The sequence below is a fragment of the Phaseolus vulgaris genome, chromosome 5, assembly GCF_051622355.1.
Source record: "Phaseolus vulgaris cultivar YP4 chromosome 5, ASM5162235v1, whole genome shotgun sequence".
Taxonomy (NCBI): Eukaryota; Viridiplantae; Streptophyta; class Magnoliopsida; order Fabales; family Fabaceae; genus Phaseolus; species Phaseolus vulgaris.
Genome location: NC_143502.1, coordinates 42,298,228 through 42,325,105, shown reverse-complemented (window position 1 = coordinate 42,325,105; position 26,878 = coordinate 42,298,228). Strand labels below are relative to the sequence as shown.

At 31.6% G+C, this 26,878-nt stretch overlaps 3 protein-coding genes across 3 annotated transcripts; all 3 read left to right on the top strand.

The window, feature by feature from the left end:
- Nucleotides 1-5,347: 5,347 nt before the first annotated feature.
- Nucleotides 5,348-12,775, top strand: LOC137835924 (homeobox-leucine zipper protein ATHB-15). Its single transcript, XM_068644682.2, has 18 exons — nt 5,348-6,452; nt 6,554-6,713; nt 6,874-6,974; nt 7,076-7,166; nt 7,413-7,508; nt 7,590-7,703; nt 7,784-7,867; nt 8,027-8,182; nt 8,256-8,330; nt 8,529-8,635; nt 8,718-8,910; nt 9,384-9,569; nt 9,657-9,737; nt 10,394-10,528; nt 10,630-10,955; nt 11,460-11,565; nt 12,033-12,182; nt 12,446-12,775. The coding sequence occupies exons 1-18, from the start codon at nt 6,247-6,249 to the stop codon at nt 12,590-12,592; spliced, it is 2,514 nt and encodes an 837-aa protein (XP_068500783.1). The 5' UTR covers nt 5,348-6,246; the 3' UTR covers nt 12,593-12,775.
- A 1,860-nt stretch (nt 12,776-14,635) lies between these two features.
- LOC137835922 (uncharacterized) lies at nt 14,636-15,639 on the top strand. The gene has a single exon (XM_068644680.2). The coding sequence runs from the start codon at nt 14,722-14,724 to the stop codon at nt 15,295-15,297; it is 576 nt and encodes a 191-aa protein (XP_068500781.2). The 5' UTR covers nt 14,636-14,721; the 3' UTR covers nt 15,298-15,639.
- A 4,976-nt stretch (nt 15,640-20,615) lies between these two features.
- Nucleotides 20,616-21,534, top strand: LOC137835923 (Avr9/Cf-9 rapidly elicited protein). The gene has a single exon (XM_068644681.2). The coding sequence runs from the start codon at nt 20,750-20,752 to the stop codon at nt 21,347-21,349; it is 600 nt and encodes a 199-aa protein (XP_068500782.2). The 5' UTR covers nt 20,616-20,749; the 3' UTR covers nt 21,350-21,534.
- Nucleotides 21,535-26,878: the final 5,344 nt, after the last annotated feature.

The window sequence follows — 26,878 nt, the reverse complement described above, 5'->3', positions numbered from 1 at the left end:
ATTCTGACACTTGATTCTTGAAATATGTGTTTATTTATATAATTATTTTGAGCTTTTGTTATTGGACCTGAATGAGAATTTAATCTATGATTAAGAATATATCACTTAATACTTTTTATTTTTTATAATGGTTTTAGTCTGTCTTGACTAAATCAAACCGATATATCCTTAATTATAACGTAGTAAAATAAAATGCTTATACTTTTTCATAGAAGAATTTAAATAAAATGGTGTTTGTTTTTTATTTTCAAATTATCACCTCAATTTATTATATGTCGAATATGTATTGGAATTTTAGATTTTAGAAAAATTGTTATTTTATATTTTCTTGATATGATATTCTTTTGTTGATATTTATTTTCGTTTCTATATTTTGATTATATTACATAAAAATTGAGAGTAAAATTTGTGTACTTACATGTGTTATTGAATGTCATCATTAACTTCAGATATGATAACTTTATCTTAAACTAAAAGATAAACACGTGATTCTTCAATATAGTTATGCGTAAATAATTCTTAAGAGTACTCCTACAAGCTTTCGGTGAAAAAGAAAACTCAAAATAAAAGAATAAAAAAAATTACACGGCTAAAAGTAAATAAGGAAGCATTTAGATATTCAAATGATAATTGCACTGTTATTTTACTTAAAGTTACAAATATCCAACTCTTAAAATATTTAATCTAATTCATGTAAAAGAAGTAAAGTAACTAAATCTAAGAGAAATAACAACATTTGAACAATTTCTTGAGAAAAAGGTAATTAGTGTTTGGGGTTACTGTATTAAATTATCATAACTACTAGCACTTATAGTTAATTTACTATATTTAACTTGTATCATAGACTTTTAGAATATTCTAAAATTTCTTTAAAATATTATATTAAATTTCATCTTTTTAGTTTAGTAAATGTATATTAAAATTATAAACAAAACTTTCTTTTACAACAAAATATTTAACTATTTAATTGTATAAAATAATTAGCCAAGAATGCAATACATTGAAGATATTTTATTTTATACTTATGAACTTGAGTTTCAGCAGCATTTTTTATATCGGTCTCGTGTACCTTGTTCAGTATCTTGCATTTCTCTACTTTTACTTTGATACTACTTCAATTTTTTCAATTTTGCATTTCTCTTTTAAGATATTAAATATTAAATAATATTTTTAAATTTAATATACAAATATTTTTAATTATTTTGTTTATAATTATAAATATTTAAGTGTTATTTATTTTATTTAGTAATCATTCATATCTCAGCAATATCAAATTATTTGTATTTTTAGAAAATCGATTGTAATAAAAGTTATATTTTAATTCGAATAGCTTTTATGTATAAATAAATAATTTATTTGTAAAAAATAGTAAATTTGAGTAGAAAGTTATATAAAAAATTGCAGTGAGTTAGATTAATTTAACTTAAAAATGTATAAATTTTTAAATATAATGGAGATGACTAATATATTTCAAGGATATTCTTTTAAAGTGTGTAAAAAAATTTCAATGGTAAAACAAAATATATTTAAACTTTATAATGATTTAAAAAATTATTTTGATTAGGAAACTAGTTTTTTTATTATAATTTTGTAATATAATTATAATGTTCATTTGAAAATATATTATGCACAAATATATTCAATTATAAATTAAACTGATATTTTTTTTTTCATTTGATACATATGCATGCTTATAACTTGGATCACATTTCCCATGCACTATTCCATCTATTTAATGTTTTTAGGACATAATATAAACACCATACAATACATCAATATTGTGTAATATTTATTCCATTGATTGATGCATAATGCATAATCAATAATTAATGTAATCAATTAATGGATAGTAAACACACTTAAAAAAATTATAAAATAAAAATTAAAAATAAAAAATAATTAATTATTATAGTGAGTAAATTAAAAATTATCTTAAAGATTAAAAAAATTTTAATTTTTAAATTAATTTTTATTGTATAAATTAAAAATTAAATAATTGATAGTTAAAATCTTAATAACTAATTAAATGTTAATTTATAAATTATTTAATAATAATAATTTTTTTTAATTTATAAAATAATTTTTAATTTAATAATTATTATAACTAATTATTTTGATATTTAAAAATGAATTTTTATTTCATATTTTTTTTAATAATATTTAATTATGTGGTTATGAAAAATCAAGTTTTTCTTTATTCCATAATCTTCCACCGCCATCATCATTTCCTATGTAATATACAAATCTAACCTTTTAAACTGCAAATCAAATCACTATATTTTACAATTGATTATTCCAACACCATATATTTATCACAGTTTTAACAGTTTTAACATGTAAATATCTAACAAATATTTCCTATGTAAAACAAGTACCACCTTCCCTCTCGAAAGGAAGAGATAAATTTGTACACACCTTTTCCTCTTTTTTAAATTTATTTTCAGTTTTTCTAAATGAAAATAACACAAACTTGTTTCTCTTTTAAAAAAATTATCTTATATTTTTTGTCAAATTTAATCAATTGATCGAAAGTCATTTCATTTATTCAAGTACTACTACTCATTAAAAAAAGTTTAAATTGATTGACAAAATTAGAATTTAAAAGTTATAGGACTAATAATATTGAAAGATAAAATTTTATCAAATGAACATAAAAATGTTAAATTCATAATTGTATTTTCAAAAATACTGTGGAATATATAATAAAAACATATTAAGAAAACAAGATAAATATGTTTTGTAAGTACTCAATATTACATGGACATCCATTTATGACAAAATTTGGTATCATATATACCATATTTCTTTTAATGAAACCATTATTAATTATGGTATAAAAATGCTCTTTAAATTACTATTAAAAACGGTTAATAAATGTATTAAAATAATTATACAATAAATAAATTTATTACAACTCCTATTAACTCTTCAAATAATAATAACAACACTACAAAAGAAAAAAATAAAGATAAATAAGGTAGACGAATTCTTTATTTCAAAATAAAACAAGAAGATAAATAACACTAAGATATTTTACCCGAAAAAGTAAAAAAGAGAGTATAATCATCTAAAAAAAAAACAAAAATGAATTTTTTTATAAAATACAAATAACAGTTAAAAAATTATTTATATAAATTAATTCCTTATCTAAATTAGTTATTATATATATAAATAGGAAAAAAAATCAGTGACAAACCCTTCAAGTCTTTCAGAATTTAGTATTTAGTTTTTATTTTGAACGAAACATAATTTTTTGAATTTATTTTAAGTCAATCACTCTCTTACCCAATAAAAGGAAAGAGTACTTGTGCATATGTCCATAAATATTATAACTGGATAGTAATTTTAAAATTATATTATATAAGATCATGAACTAGTATTTTTTCATTTTTTTTATCAGCAATATATATATATATATATATTTTCTTTTCATTATGTAGTTATCATAGTAATATTTAAAAAAAAAATATTTATCAAAAAGGAAATTACTTTAGTAAAATGTTGTTAAATGATATATTTTTGTTATCTTGAATGTATGTGCTAAAAATCTCTAATCCCCATTATGAAACAAAGAGAATTAATTAGAAAAAGTGGAAGAAAATAAAAAATAAAAATAATGATATTATTTTGAACATTGAGAAAATCTTTCTCTTCTATCTTTCATCATGACATTTATGTGAAAACTAGATGGAAAAAAGAGATGATACTTAATCTAGTAAAATATAAATTTCTCCAAAAACACAATGAATAACATCAAAAGATTAATTTAGAAATGAAATGATACCTTCCAAAAATAAAAGTAAAACTAAAAGATAAAAATGATGAAAAGTATAATACAAAAATAGTATATTTTGTTGGTATTCTTACACACTTACCATTCCCTCCAATGTCACATGTCGTATCAGTCACAGTCACCAATCATTTCAACCACTGCACTCGTACACCTTCTATCTATACGCTACGAATACCAATACATGACGCTGCCACCATCTAATTAAAAAAGTAATAATAATAAATAATAATTTTTTATTTATTTAAAAATAAGAATATTAATATTAAAATGAAGACGCATGCAAAAAGGTCATGATGGTGTCCTGTGTGACCCACTCCACTTCTACGCAAACTTCCTCCTCCCATGCTTTTGTGTATTTTAAGACTCACAATTCCCATTTTACCCTTTCGAAAAACCCCTCTGTTTCCTCTTTTTTACCCATTTGCCATTATCACCACTCATTACACACCATATTTCTCTTTCACACTATTGTCCCCACAAAATTAAAATTAAATTCAAAGTTACAAATAATTCTCACTTTTTCTTTCCCATCTAATCACTTTCAATGAATTACTCTCTTTTTTTAATGGAAAATCATGGCTTTCACATTCACACATCATCTATGTATCACAGAACCCTTACATTCACACATCATATACTTTCGTACCCTTCCGTATGTCAATATAGTACCGTTCCGTATGTCAATATAGTCTCATATCGTTCAGGAATCGAGGTTAAGGGTAGTTTATATACTTTCTCCTCCCTTTATTCTTCGAGACGTTTTTTAAGGACAAAACTGTGACGGAGCACTGACCTTTAAAGCGGACAATATCTCAGATGCGGTGATTGACCATAGCTATGCTGTCCAACAAACTTGAGGTCGGAACATTAACGTCCACCGTGAGACCGAATAGGCTCCTTCGCCCCTCAACTACGGGCATCCATTCCCCCCTTAGACCTTGACTGGGGACTTGTTCTCGTATGCCAATATAGTCCCATATCGCTCAAAAATCGAGGTCAATGACAATTTATATACTCCCTTCACCTTTTGAGGGGCCTTTTAAGAACAAAACCGTGACGGAACACCAACCTCCAAAGCTGACAATAACTCGCATGTGGTGATTAACCCTAGTGATACTCTGTCCAACAGACTTGAGGTCGAAACATGTATAATTTTTAAAATATGAGATAAAAAATATGTATAATATTTAAAATATAAAATATAGAATACATATACATATATCCAACAAACTTATCCTTCACATACACAATATTTAAGAGGCAAAAAGAAGCATTTTACGATTATGCCCGTGGGGCCTCTAATCAGTTTCAGTAACAGATCTATGGTTCTCTGTTCAACTGGTTTTCTTTGTTTGTCCATATCTACTCCCAAACCAATCACATGAAGAGCAAATCAAAGGTAGAATCTTCTTTTCATCAGTTTAAAGATGTTTTATGTCTAATTATTTATTAATTTTTTATCATTCTACGATTTTATCTACATGTACGAAATAAAAAAAAATGTAAAAAAATAGAAAATTGTTTAGAAAAATGGGTGGGGGTAATTATGAGATTGTGCAGACAATGATATGCGAGCGGCGGGGCCTGCGTTCGAAAGCGGAGGTGTCAGAGGAGGCGCTGGAAAAAAAAGGAGAATTTGGTAAATTGATACGCAGTTCAGTGCAGTTTTGAAAATGATTAATTAATGAATTAATTAATATAGAAATAAGAAAAAGGAGGGTGCTCCATTACATTTTGAACCGAAAGTGAAAGAACCAATGAAAAGAATCACAGCGGAGCAAATCTGTGAAACACATGAATTGAGGAAGCAACAACAACATCTCCCAAAAAGCAAAAGCCTGCTATTTCACCTAGCACATCCTAGGGTTTCTGCTCTTTAATCTCCCAACAAAAACACACAAGAAAAATAAATAGTGTTCATCTCAGTTCACACCGCAATTTCACAGTGCTTCAGAATCACCTCAAGAAAGTAAGGGAAGTGAAGAAATCATGCCTTCTGTGTCCTTTTTGCCTCTCTCAATGGCGGTTGTTTGGTAGCTTTCTAGCTACGGTCCAGAGATCAGCTTGAATTCGGTTCGATTGGATTGTATATGCAGAAAGGTTGTGTGTTGGGCTTCCAAGGATGAAGATCGGTGAAGCGGCGTCGTTTTGGCTCGTTCTGAGGCTGCTTGAGACAGCGCAACAAGCTTCGGTGGATGCTCTGGTTTGAGAATCGAATCGGTTGAAAAATAAATTTCTGCTCGTTTTTTGTAGTTTTATGTGGAGGAGCTGTGTTGGTGGGAATCAGATCGTTGTTGTTCGTAGTATGAGGTTGGTGTCTGAGGGTCTGATCTTGAAGGATTTGATGTTTTGTGGGTGTGTTAGTGAGGGAAGTAAGGTAGATAGCTCTGTTTAGAGCAATCGAAATTGTTGTTGAGTTTGGTTGTGGGTGTGGGTGGTAGAGTTGTGTAGGTATGGCAATGTCCTGCAAGGATGGTAAACCAGGATTGGATAACGGGAAATATGTCCGTTACACGCCTGAGCAGGTTGAAGCCCTCGAGAGGCTTTATCATGACTGCCCAAAACCCAGTTCCATTCGCCGCCAGCAGCTCATTCGTGAGTGCCCTATTCTCTCCAACATTGAGCCTAAGCAAATCAAAGTTTGGTTTCAGAACAGAAGGTGGACTTGCCTACTTGGTTCTTTTGGTTCTTGGATTCTTAGCTCAGTTCTCTTATTATTCGGTGTTCTCTTCAATGCGTTGTGTTTGTTGTGGATTTCAGGTGTAGAGAGAAGCAGAGAAAAGAGGCCTCGCGGTTGCAAGCTGTAAATAGGAAGCTCACAGCCATGAACAAGCTTCTCATGGAGGAGAATGATAGGTTGCAGAAGCAGGTGTCTCAGTTGGTTTACGAAAATGGCTACTTTCGCCAACACACTCAGAATGTATCACTTCTCTCAACTGCGTCCTTTTTAAAAAAAAAGTTTATTCATTTATCTTTGTAGTGATTTTAGCAACTTAGTCTTGTGGTAAATTGTTCTGCTTCTGCCCTTTAGTTATTCTTGCGTGCAATTTAATTGAGTTGAAATGGTGTTCTCTCTGCAGACTGCGCTTCCAACCAAAGATACGAGCTGTGAATCGGCGGTGACTAGTGGTCAACGCAGTTTAACAACCCAGCATCCCCCTAGGGATGCAAGTCCTGCAGGGTTAGTGGGATAATGATTAATGGGCTTGGGTCCCTTTCTGTCATTGTTGTCTGTAAAAAGTTGGCTTGTGGACTTATGGAATGATTTGTCATTTTTCCCAGGCTTATGTCCATTGCAGAAGAGACTTTAGCAGAGTTTCTTTCGAAGGCTACTGGGACTGCTGTTGAGTGGGTCCAAATGCCTGGAATGAAGGTGATCTAATAATAACTCTTAATATTGGTTGATCAAGTAGTTGTTTTATTTTTTGAATCCTTTCAGTGAAATGAGGCATTAGCATAGTGGTTAAATAATGACGAAATTAACATATTTGAGAGACGTCACATTCTGACAATTTTTTTTTTTTTTCAGATAAGGGTTTATCTTCTGCTTTTGGAAAATGCTAGCTTGAACAACATTTATAAAATATTTTTTTTCCATAATTCTTTGTTATATGTGCAGCCTGGTCCGGATTCCATTGGAATCGTTGCTATTTCTCATGGTTGCACTGGTGTGGCAGCAAGAGCCTGCGGCCTTGTCGGTTTAGAACCCACAAGGGTCAGTAATCCGAATTTATTGTCTTCTCATTAATTTCTTGCTTGTATTCATAGAGGGCATGATCAACTATATGTTTTCCAGGTTGCAGAAATCCTCAAAGATCGGCCTTCATGGTTTCGTGATTGCCGAGCTGTGGATGTTCTGAATGTGCTGCCCACAGCAAATGGTGGAACCATAGAGCTGCTTTATATGCAGGTAAAGTAACTATACGTGTATGATTGAATGATGACGGTGTGACAAACAGACTAAATCTTTTTTGCGTGTTTGATGATCAGCTATATGCACCAACCACGTTGGCACCTGCCCGTGACTTCTGGTTGTTGCGCTACACTTCTGTTTTAGAAGATGGGAGCCTAGTGGTAAGTGACTCTATTGAACTCTCGAAGTTCATGTTTGATTAAATATTGTAGCTAATAATTAATATCTCTCGTGTGCAATGCCTAGTCCTACATTTATATTACAATTCTCTGATTCTCCTGTGACATCTACATCATTCTTATAATGCTTCCCTGCTTCAGATATGTGAGAGGTCTCTTAAAAATACACAAAATGGTCCAACCATGCCTCCCGTGCAGCATTTTGTTCGAGCAGAGATGCTTCCTAGTGGGTACCTAATAAGACCATGTGAGGGAGGAGGTTCTATCATTCACATTGTTGATCACATGGATTTGGAGGTATATGAATTCCAATCAGTGGCATTAATAATCTTTATTTGACGAAAGTAACTTTTGCATGATTCTGTGTTAGCCATGGAGTGTTCCTGAAGTACTGCGACCACTGTATGAATCATCAACAGTGTTGGCTCAGAAGACAACTATGGTGGTATGTTTTTTATTTCATTGCTGATGAGGATACAATCATACAACAGTTCAATAATTTGTTATTTTCCGTCTTATTTCAATATAATTTATAATTCTATAAATTGGAAAATATTTATTATTTTAAGAATAGCATGAATTAAGGGGTTTAGTTGTTTACTAAAGGTTATCGCTTATTTACAATTCTCGTTTTTTCTACAAGGCACTACGTCAACTAAGGCAGATTTCACATGAAGTTTCTCAGTCTAATGTCAGTGGGTGGGGAAGACGACCTGCAGCTCTTCGAGCACTAGGCCAGAGACTCAGCCGGTTAACATATTTAACTGTGGCTTTGATTTTTGTTGAATCTCAGTGCTTCTAATTTTAGAATCTCACATCCATTTCCTGGCAGTGGCTTCAACGAGGCGATCAATGGGTTCACTGATGAGGGATGGTCAATGATCGGCAATGATGGTGTTGATGATGTTACAGTTCTAGTGAATTCATCACCTGACAAATTAATGGGTTTGAATCTTTCCTTTGCCAATGGATTTCCATCTATCAGCAATGCAGTGTTGTGTGCCAAAGCATCAATGCTGTTACAGGTAAGGATGCTGTCAAATTTCATCGAATTTTCTTAAATTAGAAAATAACTTATCTAGTGAACCAATTTGTCTTTTATTGCAATAGAAATTTTAAAAGAAGATATTGATAAGGCTCTTATTTTATTTTGAACATAGTTTTTATTGAGTTGGCAGCATATTGTTAATTGTATGGGCAGTTAGCTCATGTTTAATTGATGAAGAATCATGGAATACAAGTGACTAACAATGACTACCAATTCTCTCGGTATTTAAACATTTCCCATCCAACGGGAATATGAGACCCGGAAAGAGTTGTTTGATTGTGGCTGACCTTTCTAATGTGCAACTGCTCTACATGCCTTGTTTCTATTGTAATTAGTTAGTAATCAATGATTATTTATTCGTTTGGCCTGCAGTTATTCTTAACAAAAAATCGTGTAGAGACATTGCTACTTCTACATTTTAATTCTGACATTTTATAAATATTTGTGCAGAATGTGCCTCCAGCCATACTACTGAGGTTCCTACGGGAGCATAGATCAGAATGGGCAGACAACAGCATGGATGCTTATTCAGCCGCTGCCATTAAAGTTGGTCCTTGTGGCTTACCAGGATCTCGAGTTGGAAACTATGGGGGTCAAGTTATTCTTCCTCTAGCCCACACCATCGAGCATGAGGAGGTAGTAAATTGGTAACGAACACTGAATGTATGTATTATGAATGTAGAAATTGTGCAAGTTCTAACTTCTCTAGCCTATCTGTTCTAGTTCCTTGAAGTTATTAAGTTGGAAGGAATTGCACATTCTCCTGAAGATGCAATAATGCCCCGAGAAGTGTTTCTTTTGCAAGTAAGTTTTTCCCTTGTATTGATTTCTCTATGCTTCTCTGGGTCGGGGATAATATGTCTTGCTTGATGTGGTGCTAACATGCAGAAATAATTATATGAACTTTTAAGCTGCCTGAGTATGCACTACTACTCGTATCACTTGAATTCACACTTCACTTCAATTTTTCTGTTTGTACAATTTTGAATTATTTGTTATGAATACAATCATTGTATAATACTCCTGCCTAAATATAGCTTGACATTGCTCTGCTACTATTTTTTTAAGTTTGCAATGTTTGAGTTGCATGCATGTCCCAAATCAAAATTCAAAGTTGTCTGTTGACTTGTTGCTTTTAGTACTGACATTTTTATAAGTTGCACCCTTTATATAACTCAGTATATTGTTATTCACGTTTCCTATATCTTAAAGCAAATGAAGATATGGGTGCTCTCTGCCCATTCCCCCAATTTCTGATGATGAAAGTGTATTGCTATTCCTTGGTCTTTTGAAATCATTTAGTAGAACGAGTAATTTGCTTTAGCTCATTCTTATTTGAACTCTTGAGGCTACTGAATGATAGGTTTTCTATCTTGCCAACCACCGTCATTTTGGTTTCTATCATATATGTGCTTGTGTTTACTTTCTTATAGTTCGTTTGTTTTGTTTTGTTTTGATAGCTGTGCAGTGGAATGGATGAGAATGCTGTTGGAACCTGTGCAGAACTTATATTTGCTCCAATTGATGCATCCTTTGCTGATGATGCCCCTCTTCTACCTTCTGGATTTCGCATCATTCCTCTTGATTCTGCAAAGGTTAGCCTTAGTTATTCTCAAAGCAGTATATATTATTTTGGAATTTGGTATTTACCTTTACACAACGTTCTTTTGGTTACTGCAATTTAATTTTTTTGCAGGAAGCATCCAACCCAAATCGCACACTAGACCTGACATCTGCTCTTGACGTTGGCCCAACTGGAAACAGAGCATCAAATGATTATGCTGGAAATTCTGGTTCTATGAGATCTGTGATGACCATAGCATTTGAATTTGCCTTTGAAAGTCATATGCAAGATCATGTAGCATCAATGGCACGACAATATGTTCGGAGCATTATATCATCTGTCCAAAGGGTAGCATTAGCACTTTCTCCTTCTCATTTAAGTTCACAAGCTGGGCTTAGAACACCACTGGGTACCCCTGAAGCGCAAACACTAGCTCGCTGGATCTGCAATAGTTATAGGTGGGTATACTATTCTTTACTTGTGTTATTTCCCTCCACATTCCGGCAATTGAGGCTGGTGTCTTTAGCCATAGTACTGGTTTGCATATCTTGCATGATTTCCTTTTGACATGTGAAACCATTGTTCTTCAATGTTGTCTTGGGGATGATAGATCACTTTGGTGTTATACCTACATTTAGTGATATTCCTTTTTCTAATAGCCACCTATTGTATTCAAACAGTTTCGCCTACAACTTTTCCACTTGGAAAAGGAATCTTCTACACAACTTGTCAGCAAAGATAGGCCGAGTTCTATAGAACGGACTATGACACCAAATCTTGACATACTGTTGTAGTTACATTACAACTGTTGCCTGCTAGTCAATGCTTTTAGTTAATTCTTGTATCAGATCAACAAAAATATTAATTCAAATGCTTCTTATTAGTTAATTTTTTTGGCTACGACTGATATTTCAGGAGAGCATTGCAATTCAGACTCACCTGTTTAACTATTTATTATGTAGGTGCTACTTGGGTGTGGAGCTACTTAAATCCAATAACGAAGGGAACGAATCTTTGCTCAAGTCCTTGTGGCATCACTCAGATGCAATATTATGCTGTACTATAAAGGTATGTCCCCAATTTATTTCAATGTCAAAATACATGCATCTATTCTCAGTGTCATGTATTTTCGTTGTCTACATGGTTCAACTCAGTTGGACTTGGACTCCGAGTGCCTGATATTTCTGACATGAGGGGGTCAAAGAATGTTCAATTATTGGAGTTGTAGTGCTTTGCTCGTATTCTGTGTTCATTTTTGCATGTAGCATTAGACCATTTTGTATCTGGTAGCTTCTAGGAATTACACAAGATTTTTGAATAAACTATCGGTAGTTGTTACTTTTGAAGTTCTAGTGCTCCAAGGAACTATCAACACTTCTGGTTGTTTTTGAAGTTGTAGTGAATTATGCATATTTTTTTCCTTTTCCTCTAGTATAAATTGGTTTTCCTGTCCGATTTGCAAGTCTACTATATATACCCTAATTAATATACCCCTTCTACTAGTTTGAAAAGCACTTTCGTTAAACTTGTTGCAGGCATTACCTGTGTTCACTTTCGCCAACCAGGCAGGGCTTGACATGCTGGAGACCACCTTAGTTGCTTTACAAGATATAACATTGGAGAAGATATTCGATGATCATGGCCGAAAGATTCTGTGCTCAGAGTTTCCCCAAATTATTCAACAGGTCTGCGAATTAAACATGCATTAGTTTCACTGAGACCAGGCTTGTTATTGATTAGCGTTTTGCTTTTAGACGCGTGACATGCCCTTAGTTCTATCCGTAACTATGCTGCAATCTCTTGTTAAGCCAATGATGAAGTCTTTTTTGACTGGGCTTTCCCTTACTTTCCTCCCTCATCTCCTGAATTGTGAGCAGAAAATAGAAGTAGCAGCATTTCCAAGCTTTATTGTGGTTTCTAATGAATTCCTTTCGTTCTATTTTGACAGGGTTTTGCTTGCCTTCAAGGTGGTATTTGTCTCTCAAGCATGGGGCGACCCATCTCATATGAAAGGGTAGTGGCTTGGAAGGTGCTGAATGAAGAGGAGAATGCTCATTGTATTTGCTTTATGTTTATGAACTGGTCTTTCGTTTGATATAAGATATTATGATATTTAGGGAATAGAAATCAAGGTGTTACAGATGCAACACTCTTCTAAGACTTATTTTGTTTTCTGTTTTGCTGTATTTGCTACCAAGACTTGGATTGCATGTAAAGACGACGACTAATGTGTTAGCTTATGCTTGCTTATTTACTTATTCAGCTCCGTTTTATGTTACTCATTCTTGTAACCTACGATTTGCATGTGAAAACTCTTAATATTCGGGTCATACACGCAATTTACAATTATTAAACAAACTTGATTATCTCCATTTGGTCTTAATTTCTTAAAGATATTAAGTCTTGGATCAAGTGAACAATATGGATTTGATTGTTTCGACGCATACATTTATATATATATATATATATATATATAATTTTTTTTTTAAAAACATTGATAAATAGATGACTAATTTCCTTTTTAAAGTTAAAAACAATTAAATTTAAAAATATTTGGATACATTTTTCATAAAGAGTTTTAAAAGAAGAAAAGAATAATAAACGTTTTCATTAATTAAAACTAGTTTTATATAAAATTTTGAAAAATTAATAAAAGATTAATCTAATAAATTAACTTACAAGTTCTGCAGGTCTTAAAAAATAGTGATGATATATTGAGAATCATGAACCAAATTAGACAAAACAATTTTGTACTGAACAACTTTAAATTATATTAGTCAAATTATAATTATAAATTAGTGCATTTCTATTTGCAGTTGTGTAACATTTTTCAAAAAAAATTATCTTTCTAATTCACAATCAATATTATGATGAGGACATTACTAGTGGTTTCCTTGATGTTTTTGAACCACAACTACATTTCCATTAGTATCTGTCACAAGTCATATAATGTTTCAGGCGCATACAGCCAGACACTATATCAGACACTGACTGCAACTTTTTTTTATATCTAACCGAAACCAATGGCTTTCCTTCCTCCTTTCCAACCCCTCGTGAAATAATAAAAAGCTAATGTTTGTGCAATAAGGCTTGTGTGACATACATAGCTAGATGTAATTGTTCAACACAAAAGCATAAAGTTTAGGCAAATATGTGTGGTTTTACCATGCCACCATGTGAATGCCCCACAAGCTGTATTGCTCCTCACCTGTGCTTCTGTTTGATTACAACATCCAATCGTTTTGCTCAAAGCAATAACTTTTTATTAATGCCAACCAACTTTCTCACTCTATGCTCATATGATAGAGATATTTGAAACATATTCTAATGCAAAGGGGGAGTTTTTCTTCTTGTGTGAAGATTAATTTTGGAAACTTTAGCTCTTCCAAACAAATAAGCAGATAGAAAACTGGATTGGTTATACAATATTTTTGTATGGTTTCTTCATTTATAAGTGTGACATCCTCTTCTTATATATATATATATAAATATTAAAGGAGATTTTAAGATTAACTTAATCTCGATGTGAAAACGACAACCTACTCTCATCATGTCGAGAATGACAGCTTGTGTATGACTCTGATACTATGTTAAAAAGTGAATTTTAAGACTAACTCAACCTCATATAATCGAATTTTAAGATAAGATTTACCCCCCTTTATAAAGAATGAAATATTCTAATATCTAATTTAATCGACGTGAGATGTTCAATAATATTTTTTATATATTTGTATTGAAAATGAATAAAAATATTGTAGAACAGGAAAAAGAAAGGCATGGGGTTGCCCTAGTAATATCAGCTAAAGTTAAAGACAGAAATGGTGCACGTGAACCTTGCAGAAAATTTCATTACCATATATATTCTAGCAGTCACAACTACCATGGAAAGTCACAGGAAGTAAAATATATACGTGCAAAATACATGGCACACACATGCATCACCTTAGATATATATTCAGATTTGGAAAAGCTACAACAACCATTGCCTTCTCTCATTAAATGATCTAGATCTTTCTTGAAAAAATCTAGCAAGTTCACGGACGCTGAAACGGACATTTGAGTTTCTAAGATCCACACATGTTTACAATGTCAGATTCTCAGAAACAACAAGAACACTATAAATAGGACTGTTCCACCTAGCTCAGCTGAGGTACATGCATATGCATATGAATATCAATTCTTGAACCCTTGAAACAGATCCTTCAGCAAATAATAACTAGCAATATGGCACCCAATGGAGAGTGTTTGCCTTGTTCATTCTCTAGGAACAGCAACATCAACAACAACATGTGCAAACCTCCAAGGCATTCATCTGATCACATTCAAAGAACAGTCTCAGACATCTCGTTTTTTGAGCTAACCAAGGAAGGGACTGATTTGTCACTTCCAGCTATAACTGAGGTTATGGATGCAAAGTGTGAGTGCTGTGGAATGTGCGAGGAGTGTACTCCTGAGTACATAGAGCGTGTGCGTGAGAAGTTCTTGGGGAAGTGGGTGTGTGGTTTGTGTGCTGAGGCAGTGAAGGAAGAGTTGGAGAAAAATGGTGGGAAGAAAGAAGAGGCATTGAGTTCACACATGAGTGCATGTGTGAGGTTCAACAAATATGGGAGGGCTTTCCCAGTTCTGTTCCAAGCAGAAGCCATGAAGGAGATGCTAAAGAAGAACAAAATGGAAGGGAGAAGGGCCAAGTCCTTCAACCCAAGGGACAAAGGAGGACAAAGCAAAGGAGGGATTGCTAGAAGTTCAAGTTGCATTCCAGCTATCACAAGAGAGATGAATGGTCTCACAATGGCCAATTAGCCATTCTTCTTACTAATTATTTACCTGTTTCCATCATTATTTTTCCTACTGACTAGTGACTGCTGAGTTTTAGGGGATGAACATGGCCCTGTGTTTTCATGGAAAGATTTGAAACCCAACATGCCTTCTCATGTATGAGTCCAAGGTTTTTTGGGTAGCTCTTGCAGCATTCTGGTTTTTGGAAGCTGGTCCATATGACTTGACTTCTTGTCTGCGTTTTTTTTCAATTGCAAGGGTTGTGCCTTGTTTTTGGTCAGTGGTTTTTCTTGTTTGAATTATTCAATGTAATGTATTCTACTCTTTTCAATATCATTCTCCAATAAAATTCACTTCATGCATTAATTTATACAATGAAATCTACTTCCATCTCCAACACCTCCTCACGTCGTCACTCTCACACGCTGAGAGTGACAACTTGTGCGTGTGATAACATATTATGGGTGGTCTGATAATGGATGACACAATAGGCCCAACAAACACTTGTTAGGATAAACTTTAAATAACTCTGATACCATATTAAGAAATGGACTTTAAGCCTAATCCAATCTCATAAAACCGACTCATAGAATTGAAGTTTGTACCACTTATATATAATGAAATGTACTCCTCTCTAGTACATGTGAGATTTCAACAATATCTTCATTGTTTTATTTTGCTAATAAAAAAAAAACTCATTGTTTTATTGAAGTCATATAGACTTTCATATTAAAATTGTTCAGATGATGTACCACTTATAAATTTTCGTAAAAAAAGTAATTACCTAAAATCGTAATTTGAAATTTTTTTTACAGTTTTGTGAAAAAAAAACGTTTTTTTTTTCTTTTCCTTGCAAATTGAACGTGATTTCGTGTTCCTGAGGTATGTCTAAAGGCAAAACACACGCATCACGTATAGCTTTGCCTCCCATTTCAAAAACCTGCCCTAGACAAATTCTGTGGCTTGGAAGTAACGGAGAAGTTTGTTAAAAAGAAAAAAAGCTAATAATGATTTTTATAGCTTGAAGAAAGATCGAAACATAAAGTGAATAAAGACATAAACAAATACAGTAAAATAAAGATTCGTATAATTTATATTATCATTTAATTATAAACCATTATGCATAATAATAAATAAATTTATTAACTTTTATAATAATTTTTTGTCGTAATTCATGCACCCCTTTAACCGATTGAGTTACATTCCCTCTTAAAAATAAATATTATTTTAAAATTATCCTAATCATAATAATTACATAACAGTGTAAATATGATTTTTTTATAAATGGTCTGAAAATAGTATATTAACTCATTTTAAATAAGATTTAAGTTTTGGATCCTTTTAATATGACAAACTAACAAAGGTTTAATTATTGATCGTGTAATTTTAACGCATTAGCAAAGGGGCCCTTTGCTTTGGTCTAAAATTCTTTGAGATTCAGGATGAAAGTATTTGGTACACATATTATCTGAATGCAACATTTTTAAAGCAGCAAATCTCACTTCCTACAGTTAATTCTCGGTTCATGGGATCAATACAGGCAGAGGTACACCTGAAACATTAGGACTCATTTGCTGCTTTATAATATGATGTGGTACAAGGATATAAAACAATAACATGATAAGGTGAGAGTAAAATAAATATCATTTGTCCTTTGTGTACCATGATTAAGGTTGAATAATAATATGTTGTTGATGGTTACTCTACTTAATGATAGTGATAATCATAAAATCACATTAATATTAGTATATATGAAAGAGAGTTTTACATTCTATGTTTAGGACTAATTATTTTAGATAAGAGATCGATGTGAATTTGGAAGACATCAAGTTAGGTCACATATAATATCCAACGTAAATTTATGTCGAATCATGCACAAATTTACATTAATGAGTATTAGATAAGAGAATTAGAAGACCAAAAATCAACTTTAATCCTAATGATGTTATCTCAACAGATTTGAAGTCGGAACATTAGCGTTGTTTGTGAGGACGAAAAAGTTCCCTTAATCCCTCAATTAAGAGAATTAGTTCCCTTTAAACCTCGAATAGAGGGATTGTTGCTGTTCTTTTTGTAGGGTGAAAAGACTTTTGTCCAGTTCTTTTTTTGTTAGAATCTTTGTTGGTATTGGTATTGACATGGTCATACCGATACTAGAGAAAATCTTGAAGAGTGGAGATGAGAGGAGGGTATGATAGTGCTTTTTAGGAGATACATCCTAAAATTTTTGTGATGTTTGAAGTGTAGAGAGATGAAATTGGTGTTCTGTATAAGGATTGAGATATATTTGAAATATTCTTAATTATTTTTTATTCTGATAAAAATAAAAATAGTTATCTAAGGAGTTACCAACTCATAGGAAGAAAGATATTCTAAAACTACCTAGCTTCAATTCAGAGAGAAGTTATTAAATAATTATGTTTACTAATTCTCACAAAATATTCCATAACCTCGTAACTTCCTTTGTTAACTTGGCTGTTATAACATTAGATATATAATTTTATTCTACATGTGATCTTGTTAGGTATGGACTGAACCCAAAAACCATTGCTCATAACCTTGAGTTCCATTTCAACACATTGATGCACCAAACCGAACCATCATCCAACAGCTCGAATTGTGTTAAAATTGTGAAAATGAATAGCAGAAACCAAATGATATATTCTTTCAACTAAAGACCATGCCATGAAAACAATCTCATGCAGCCAAGTTTCTATGTTCAAAACTTCACAAAACACTTCTTTAACATTTTATTAGGAGTGATTAGGAGAGGACAAAAAAATCTAATTAGAGTAAATTGTTCTATTTTTTTACTGTTCTAATCTACTATAATCCCATTTTTTTATCGACAATAAATAAATAAATATGAAATATTTGAGAAGTGTTCCAATCTACTAAAAAAAAAATTAAACAAAGAAGACGTTGAACCTAACTTATAAGATTTAAGAAAACTATATCATCTTGTATCTCATTAAGAAAACCAATAACATCTGAAGATATTCTATCAAAATCCTCTTCAGCTAATGTAACTACATAAAATAACAACGGCTAACAAGACCATATTTTATTTAAATATGATTTTTAGTTTCATCATTCATTACAAGAAAATCAGATTAAAAAATCTCTCCTAAAATCAAACTTACTTATAAAAATATATTAAATAAATAATAAATACACAAACATAAAAATGTTAAATTACAATAAAATATTGAAATTAATAAATAATTAAAAATATAAGCCTAATATTAAAAAAAATAATTAACTTTTATCACACAAAAAGAATAAAAAGATAAATTTTAAATTATATTATACTAATAATTTTTTAATATTATGTAGATTTATAAAAATATAAATTTAAAATTTAATCCAAATATTAAAAATTAAAAATTATTTTTTAAAATAATATAAATTTAGATATAAAATTTGATACAAATTTTTGAATTTAGATTAGATTTGGATTGGATATTTGAGAAGCCAATCCATGAGCATCCTTACATTTTACATATATCTTGGAAACATGTTTAACAACCTCATATGCTTTGATTTTTGTTCTTGACTTTTTTTCCAAAGCAACTCTATGATTAACAAAGTCAGGTACACAAGTCAAACTTTTATGACTCACTGTTAATCTCACTTCAGGAGATGAAATTTTTGTTCCATTTTAACGTCATTTTCAATCATTTCATTTGCATAATTAAGACCCAATGATTGATTGTAATAGCAATTAACTTTGGGTGGCTGTGCCCTTCTTTAACCCTAATTTTTTTTCCAAGGATATAATTTTTTATTCATTTTGAAAAATTCATCCTTCTATCTTAAGCAAAAAAACAGCAAAACTGATTGTTTTTTGGTATTTTGTGTGTGGAGAAATTAGCATTAGCAATATCATTGTGTATTTAAATAATTGGTAATAATTATTTTAGAAGGGGTTTTTGAAAGAAACAATGTTAGATTGCAACACAAAATACTAAAAAAAGGTGAATTGATGAAACGAATTCCAGCATGATTAATAAATAAACAAATATTGATGAGATAGATAAAGATAAAGTAGTGATATGGTAGAACCTTGTACCGTATTACAGATGAAGCGATGAATATTTTTTTGTTAAAATAAAATAATTTTAGAAAGAAAATGTTGATTTGATATATAATTGTATAACGTAAAAAAATAGTTTATAATTTTTTTATCAGAAAAAAAAAATACTTCAGGATATTTCAATCTTTGTAAATGTTCATACCAAACTATATAACACCTAACCAACTGGAATTCTAACCGACTTTATAAATCAACAATACAAACCTTATAAAAATGACTAAAGAGATACAAACATGATCACATCAGAGTAAAAATACAACATCTCTCCATTAAGTCTAATAACCTTCTATCCAAAAAAAACAAACAGAAAAAACTTTCACAAAAACACAAGAAATCCCATATAAAAATCACCGTACAACCTTCTCCTTCTTCTGAAAGGAATAATTACCAACAAACTAAAATAAGCCAAGTCAACCGAGAACCATGATACTCAATAGAGACATGCGAAAAAGAACAAAAATCATAAACCTGCACTAAAACACAACAAAACTTCCAATCCTGAACAAAATGTTAAAATGAAACTTTACACTTAAAGAAGAGGTGATTTACCGTCTCCTATTCCAAACTGCATAGGAGTCAACAGTCACATAACTAAATGATGTCAGAGCTAAAGAGATTGTTCTTAGTGACAATTGTATCAATCAACATTCTTCATGATGTAATTTGTGTCAAAGATAAAGTCCTTAACTTCTAGAAATCTGGCAGAAGTCCTCGTACTCGACAAACTCCTCCCCTTTATATAGTTATATGCTACCTTCACAAAAAAAAAAAAACATCTCCCTTCAAATATTCTAAACCAATTTATAACTCTAACACAATATAATTTCAAATAAATATGAATTAATACAAGATTATCGACATATCAACAACCAATTTAAAATTTAAATTTACATAATGGGACATCTTAGTGTAAATTGGTGTCTTAAGGTTATCCAATTTTTGAAAGTAGGATTTTAGATAAAGATATTTATGGTTGAAAAAAGAAGATGGGAAACGTGAAGAGGTTGTGTAGGATAGAGGGTGTACCATGTGGGACTTTGTATACCTAAAAAGGTTCCACTCCATAGTACTCCTTTCGTCCTCTCTTCTCTTAAAGCATAACACCTTCCCTCCAATAATTATACCCTCCAAATATAATTAACATAAAGTAACACTAAACATGCATGCACCCATTCCTCTTTCTAATTCTTAACTCTCTCTACAATATCACCATTTTACCTCCACGTTTTCCTTCTTCCCTCTATTCCTCCCCCACTATATATACCCTTCCCCCTACCCTCTTCTCTCAAACCATTTCTTTTCTTCTCTCAAACCATTTCTTCTCTTCTCTCTCAAATTATTTCAAACAACACAAACAAATTTCTCATCTTAAACATTCAAATGAAACCTATAGAAATGGAGAGCAAGGCACCGATAGTAGCCAAGAAAGTGTGGGACATGGCACGTGTCATGTTCTTCATGATGAGAAAAGGCATATTCAAGGGCAAGCTCATCATGGACCTCAATGTCATGCTAAAGCGCCGCAGCAAGCTCGCCGGAAAAGCCATTGCAAACCTAATGTCCCACCACCACCACCACCACCACGGCGCCTCCCACGACTCGCACGCTCAATTCTCCGCCCCGAGGGAGTACGAGTTCAGCTGCAGCAACACGCCCAACGCCTTCTCCTTCCCAGCAATCGGCAAGCGCCACCGCCACTTCTTCGCCTGCGTCCACGCGCCCCCCACGCAGGACGACGACGCCGTGACGGTTAACGCCGTGAAGGCGGTGCTGGAGATGCTGAACAACGACGTTAAGGTCGAGACGGCCGCGTCCCCTGCGCTGCCAGGGTTCGGGCCGAGCCCCAAGGTGCGGCAACTGAGGGTGACGGACTCGCCGTTCCCTCTGCGAGATTCCGACCAAGACAACGACCACCAGGTGGATAAGGCGGCGGAAGAGTTCATCAAGAGGTTTTACAAGGAGTTGAAGAAACAGGATTAGTTAATTAACTACCTTGTGTTTATTTTCCTTCTGTTCATAATAAGTGCACTGTTGTTGTTGATTATCAATTTTTGGATATTTTCATCACACTTCATCCATGGCTTCTCCCTTAATATGGATGCATGCATGTGTGTTTAATTTCATTACTGTTTCTATACAATAAAAGAGAAAATTACAGAGTGTAATTCTTACTTTCTTTTCTAAATCATTTTTAATTTTGTTCAAATTAGTTTTTTTTTTCTTTCTCTCTTTTAGTTCTTATACTTGCAACTAGCTATCACTTTTCCTTTTCCTTTTATTTGTCTAAGGAGTTCTAGTCCTGCATGCTCAACTAAACCTCCTTTATGAAAAGCAGAATTAATGATTGAAGGTGAGTAGATAAGATTCATGATCTTTTAACCAACTTGTAACATTTTTAACTAGTTTTTCACTGGTGTCTGAAACAAATTTATCAAAAAATATTAGATAAATAGTGTAAGAATTTGCTAGATTTCTTGTTTATAATCTCTGTGTTTTAAGTTTATGGAGTTGATGTTTTAGGATGTTCTGTAGTTTAGATATTTTTGAAATATCTCTATTATTTATTTGTTTATTATTGATAAAAAAAATAAAAATATATTGTAATAACAGGAAGAACTTTTAGAAGATAAACACAAAAAAATGTTGTGAAAAATTGAACGAGAGAATCAAAATCTTAGAAAACTACTCTTTGGAAGATGGAAGGATAATGGAACTTATAAAATATAGGAGTGAATATACGAATTTTTGTATTAAATATTCTGATTTCTGACAAACTTGGAAACAATTATTAGAATCTATCTTTGGTATCCTTCGTTGGTACTCCTTTTTGTACTCAAAATAGTTATATATTGAATCTTCATATTAGATTTAATAGCAGAATTTTTGGGCTGAAATCAAGCCTTGTCTTCATCTTAACTCTTGCTTGTGTTTACCTAGTTTCAAATTTGTTGTGTTTGACCTCTTATTTAATAAAGAAACATAATGATTATGAAGAATTTTGATCCTTACCTTGTAGGAAGTTAAAATTATGATGTTTTTGAGATATGATTTGTGTATGTATATGTGTAAGGTGGAGAGCAGTAGATATAGACAATATTTGGTAAGAAATAGTTGCATTATGGGTTTGTACGAAAATGTTGAAAGATTTAGACCTATGGCATTTGGTTGGTGAGCTTGGTTTGGTTTGGTTTGAAGTGAAATTTGCTTTTACAGCAACACAGACAGTTCCACTTCGTTGTCCTACTGTCGCCATAAATGATTCCACTGACACCTCCAACTTAAACTATTAACTCTCTCTACTTTTGCTTTTCGCCCCTTTAATTTCATCTTTTTTACTGGCATTAACGAGTTATACAAACTTTCTAAAATAGCACTTTTTTTGGGTTGCTTAAGCTGGTTATTGGTTATGAAAAAAGTGTCCACGCCTCCTTAGGAAGAAGATGACCCACACATAAAGAATAGGGCAACCAAATTGACATTGTTTAATAAATAATGCTTTTTGATGTTTCCATTACCACGTACTTGCCTTTTAATATTATTTTAATATTATTGTAAGGTTATGGAACGATCTCATTGGCAGCAGCTAGCTGGTTGTGAAAGTGTCTTAGTCTCATTAACTTAAGTTTGAGATTTTGAGATTGTGAGATTATGAGCCGATTAAAATAACTGGTTGTGAAGCTTTTAGTCTTATGAGTTATGAGGTTATGAGCCGATTTTATTAATATATTACAAGAAAATCATAAAATAAAAATCAATTTTTAGAGATCAAAATAATTAGTTACAATAGTAACTAAATTACAAAGTAAAAAAAAATAGTTTTTAAATTAGTTTATATTAATGTTAAATAGTTTCTAAATTGGTATCTAATTAGCAATCAAGATTTTAACTACCAATTATTTAATTTCTAAATTTGGTCTCTAAAACCTTGGTTGCTAATTAGATACTGATTTAGAAACTATTTAACAATAATAGAAATTAATTTAGAAACCAAATTTTTGTTTAGTTTCTAACATGGTGTCTAATTTAGTTACTATTGCAACTAATTATTTTGGTATCTAAAAATTGGTTTTTATTTCATGATTTTCTTGAAGTGATAGGACGAAACAACTTATCTGTATAGTAAATGAACAAATATCATTTTAAAGAGGGAATGACGTTAACAATGACAATAAACACTAAATAAAAAATAATGAGAGAATAAGAACTAAAACAAAAATAGATCTCATTTTAAAGAGGGAATGACGTTAACAATGACAATAAACGCTAAATAAAAAATAATGAGAGAATAAGAACTAAAACAAAAATAGATATAAGAAAAAAATTATGTTGTTGATTAAGAAGCACACCTCCTATTGACTAGAAGAATTATAAATAAATATATATTTTGATATTGTATTTAATAGTTTTATAATAATTTGTAGCAATAGGAAAGTGAGGTGGGCGATTTAGTTTGTTGTTTCTTGCGGGCAAAGAAGGAAGGGTGGAAAGAAGTGAGCCAGTCGTTTTAACTTTTGCAATCACAATGAAAGGTGGCAGCGTCAAGCCAAAACTTTAGGTGAAGTGTGTGCACAAACTATGAAATTAAGGATGTTTCAGAGATTCATCTACATACACGTGTACATTTTAGAACTCTCCATCTCTTTTTTCATTTTTTTATATATGCGTTTCACGTGTAATAATTAATCCACACTGTACATATCAATCACAATCTTCTCTATTTGCATTATTATCTTCAACTTTAGAATACAAAATACAAATTATGAGCTATATGATTATATAAGACTTTTTTTATAACTACAATTGTTTTGAAGTGTAAACATTTACTCTGTTAACAAACAAACTTAATAAATATATCAAATATGACATTTCCTACATTATAATAAGTTTTTAAAGAATATGTAGTATTATGAGCTGAACGGTCAATATCATATTTCGGTTTTCATAACCGGATCGATCGAATGTCCCACGTCTATATTAGTCGACTGACCTTTTCGGTCTAATTACACTCAATAAAGGTTAACGAAGTTAAGTCATTATTAAGAATTAGGTAATACACCTCTAAGCACAATCCACCTTACTAGTCTGGCCCAACAAGATAGACTTATTAAAATAATATAAATAACGCACATTGTAAGAAACAGGTACGTAATTTATTATTGTGCTATAACAATCGAGTATCGAACTTTTTTTACTGACTTGAGCGTCGGAGTGCCTTCTGCAAATACCCTATTCGGTATTGTCTAGAAGACCGGGTGGTCGAGCAGCTGAGATTGAAAGGAGTAGCGAAAAGTTTGAAAAAAGACTACCTGACAAAAAGGAGGAAAACGAAACTTCTCGATAGTTCTGTAAATTTTATCTCTATAATGAGAGCAAGGTAATGTCTTAGACAAATTGATTAGTGTTTTACAACAAAATTTTGTTGAAGCTACAAATAAAATCTTACATTTTATTGTACAAATATAAATATATCCGTAAATAATAGTGTGCTTCTATTCCTTTACTTAAATCAAACTTATTAACCGTATGGTTTTCTACTTTTTAGCTGTCTACCAACAAAATTTTGAGCATATATAATTAATTATATATAGTATTTCTCTGGTTTTACTTTTGAGCCCTGCTTTTTGGTCCATAATAGCTCCCTTTATTTACACCATGGAAAAGTATGAGATATGGAGTTCAAGTTTCAACGGTTGACTCTGACTAATATTTCACACCATACCTTGTTTTCTACGACCTTTGCTTAAAGCTATAATGCATAGGTTCTCCTCAACTCAAATTTTGCTTCTATATACTTTCTATCAAACATGTTTCTCTTTTTAAGAAGACTTTATATTCGATTAATTTTTTCAAATATGTAGTTTTTTTTTAAAAATATTTCAAAGTTGATGTCTTTGGTGTTAAAAAAATTGTCTCAAGGTGATACAATATTTTTAAGTAGCACGATTTTGATTTCAAATAATTACATATAAAATTGTGCTATGTTGACACAATTTTTTCAATCTCATAATGTGAACCCATTTTGATAATAAGAAATAAAAATTTCTCTCACTCATACAAAAAAAATTTCTAGGAAATGGAAGATGGGGATCTTGGAAAAAATCTTGTAAGGACATTCTTAATGAAAAAAATCTTCTAAGAGCATTCTTAATTTATTCATAAGAATAGAAAAATGAAGTAATGAAGGCAATAATTAGTCATTAAGATGAGTGTATGTGGCAAAATTTGATCCATGTCTATAGCAATTATGTGTGTATGTTTGAATGGCGATTTTATTTGTTTTGTTTTTATTTATATGTTACGTTCTTGTATAAGATATTTATGTCACAGTCTGAATCTAGCAACTGATTACAATTCAATTATTGGACTTAAGTATATTATTATTATACTCTATTTTCCCCCTCTAACACTTTGAACGTAAAATAAATACGTTTATGGTCTTTTTGTAATGGAATGTTTGTTTACATTGTTTTGTCTTCAATGGTTGGAAGTGGTTGATAAGTCCAAATCATTATAATGCATGGGGACATATGGATCATGGAGCAATAACACCATTCATCAAATTTTTAATTAATTAAACAGGATGATGTTGAAGGTGAAGCTATTCAAATCTATGACTTCAGAGATCATATCCCTGTCATTTTCTGCACCCAACTTTCAGATGAATCTTTGTTCCGGCCACTTCTCTGGTTGATTTCGTGGCAATATGTCCAAAAATTATAATCATATAAATATTTTTGTTTACATATATTAATTGTCATATCCGGATTTATTATCGTAAATGGTCGACAAGACAAAAAATCACTCGGTCTTTCATGGTCATGAAGTGAAAACCTCGTCGATTAATTAGGTTAATCCAAATTAAGAACTACAAAGTCTTATTAAAAACTTATTGAGTGTGGATTAATGTTATTAAGGGGGAATGTCCAATAGAAAACTATAAATAGAGATGATCCTCACAAGTAAAAGGTAATGACTCTTTGAGTTTTGAATTTACAAATACATTAATATCGCAACTGACTTTGAGTGTTGAAATATCTTTAGTGGTACTCTTCAAACTTGACGAACGGTTATAACCGAAGAAGATTAGACTAAAAATACTTGATAAAGAATATTCGATCTTTTATATTGTAAGAGCATTAATTAGTGAATTTAAATGAGAAATTTAAAATTGGATAAATGTAGCATGAATTTGATTTAATTGTTGATTGAGAATGTTGCATATTACATTTTATAACTTAAACAAGTTTAATTCTTAATTAAAGATGTTACGAAGTTTGTAGTAAAAAGAAAGGGAGACTTTAATGGAGGGTATAAAATAATTAGAACCCACAGTAATTAAGAAAAGTCATTAGTGTTTATTTATTTATTAAATTTTCAGTGCACTGCAATTATAAAATGATTAAATTACCAGCTGGGTGCTGAAGTGGTTGAATTCTTTTTTCCAGTTTTAAAGCGAAGTGATGTTGAAAGTTAAAAGATGCTAATAAAGCTGGAGTTATGTTATTTTTG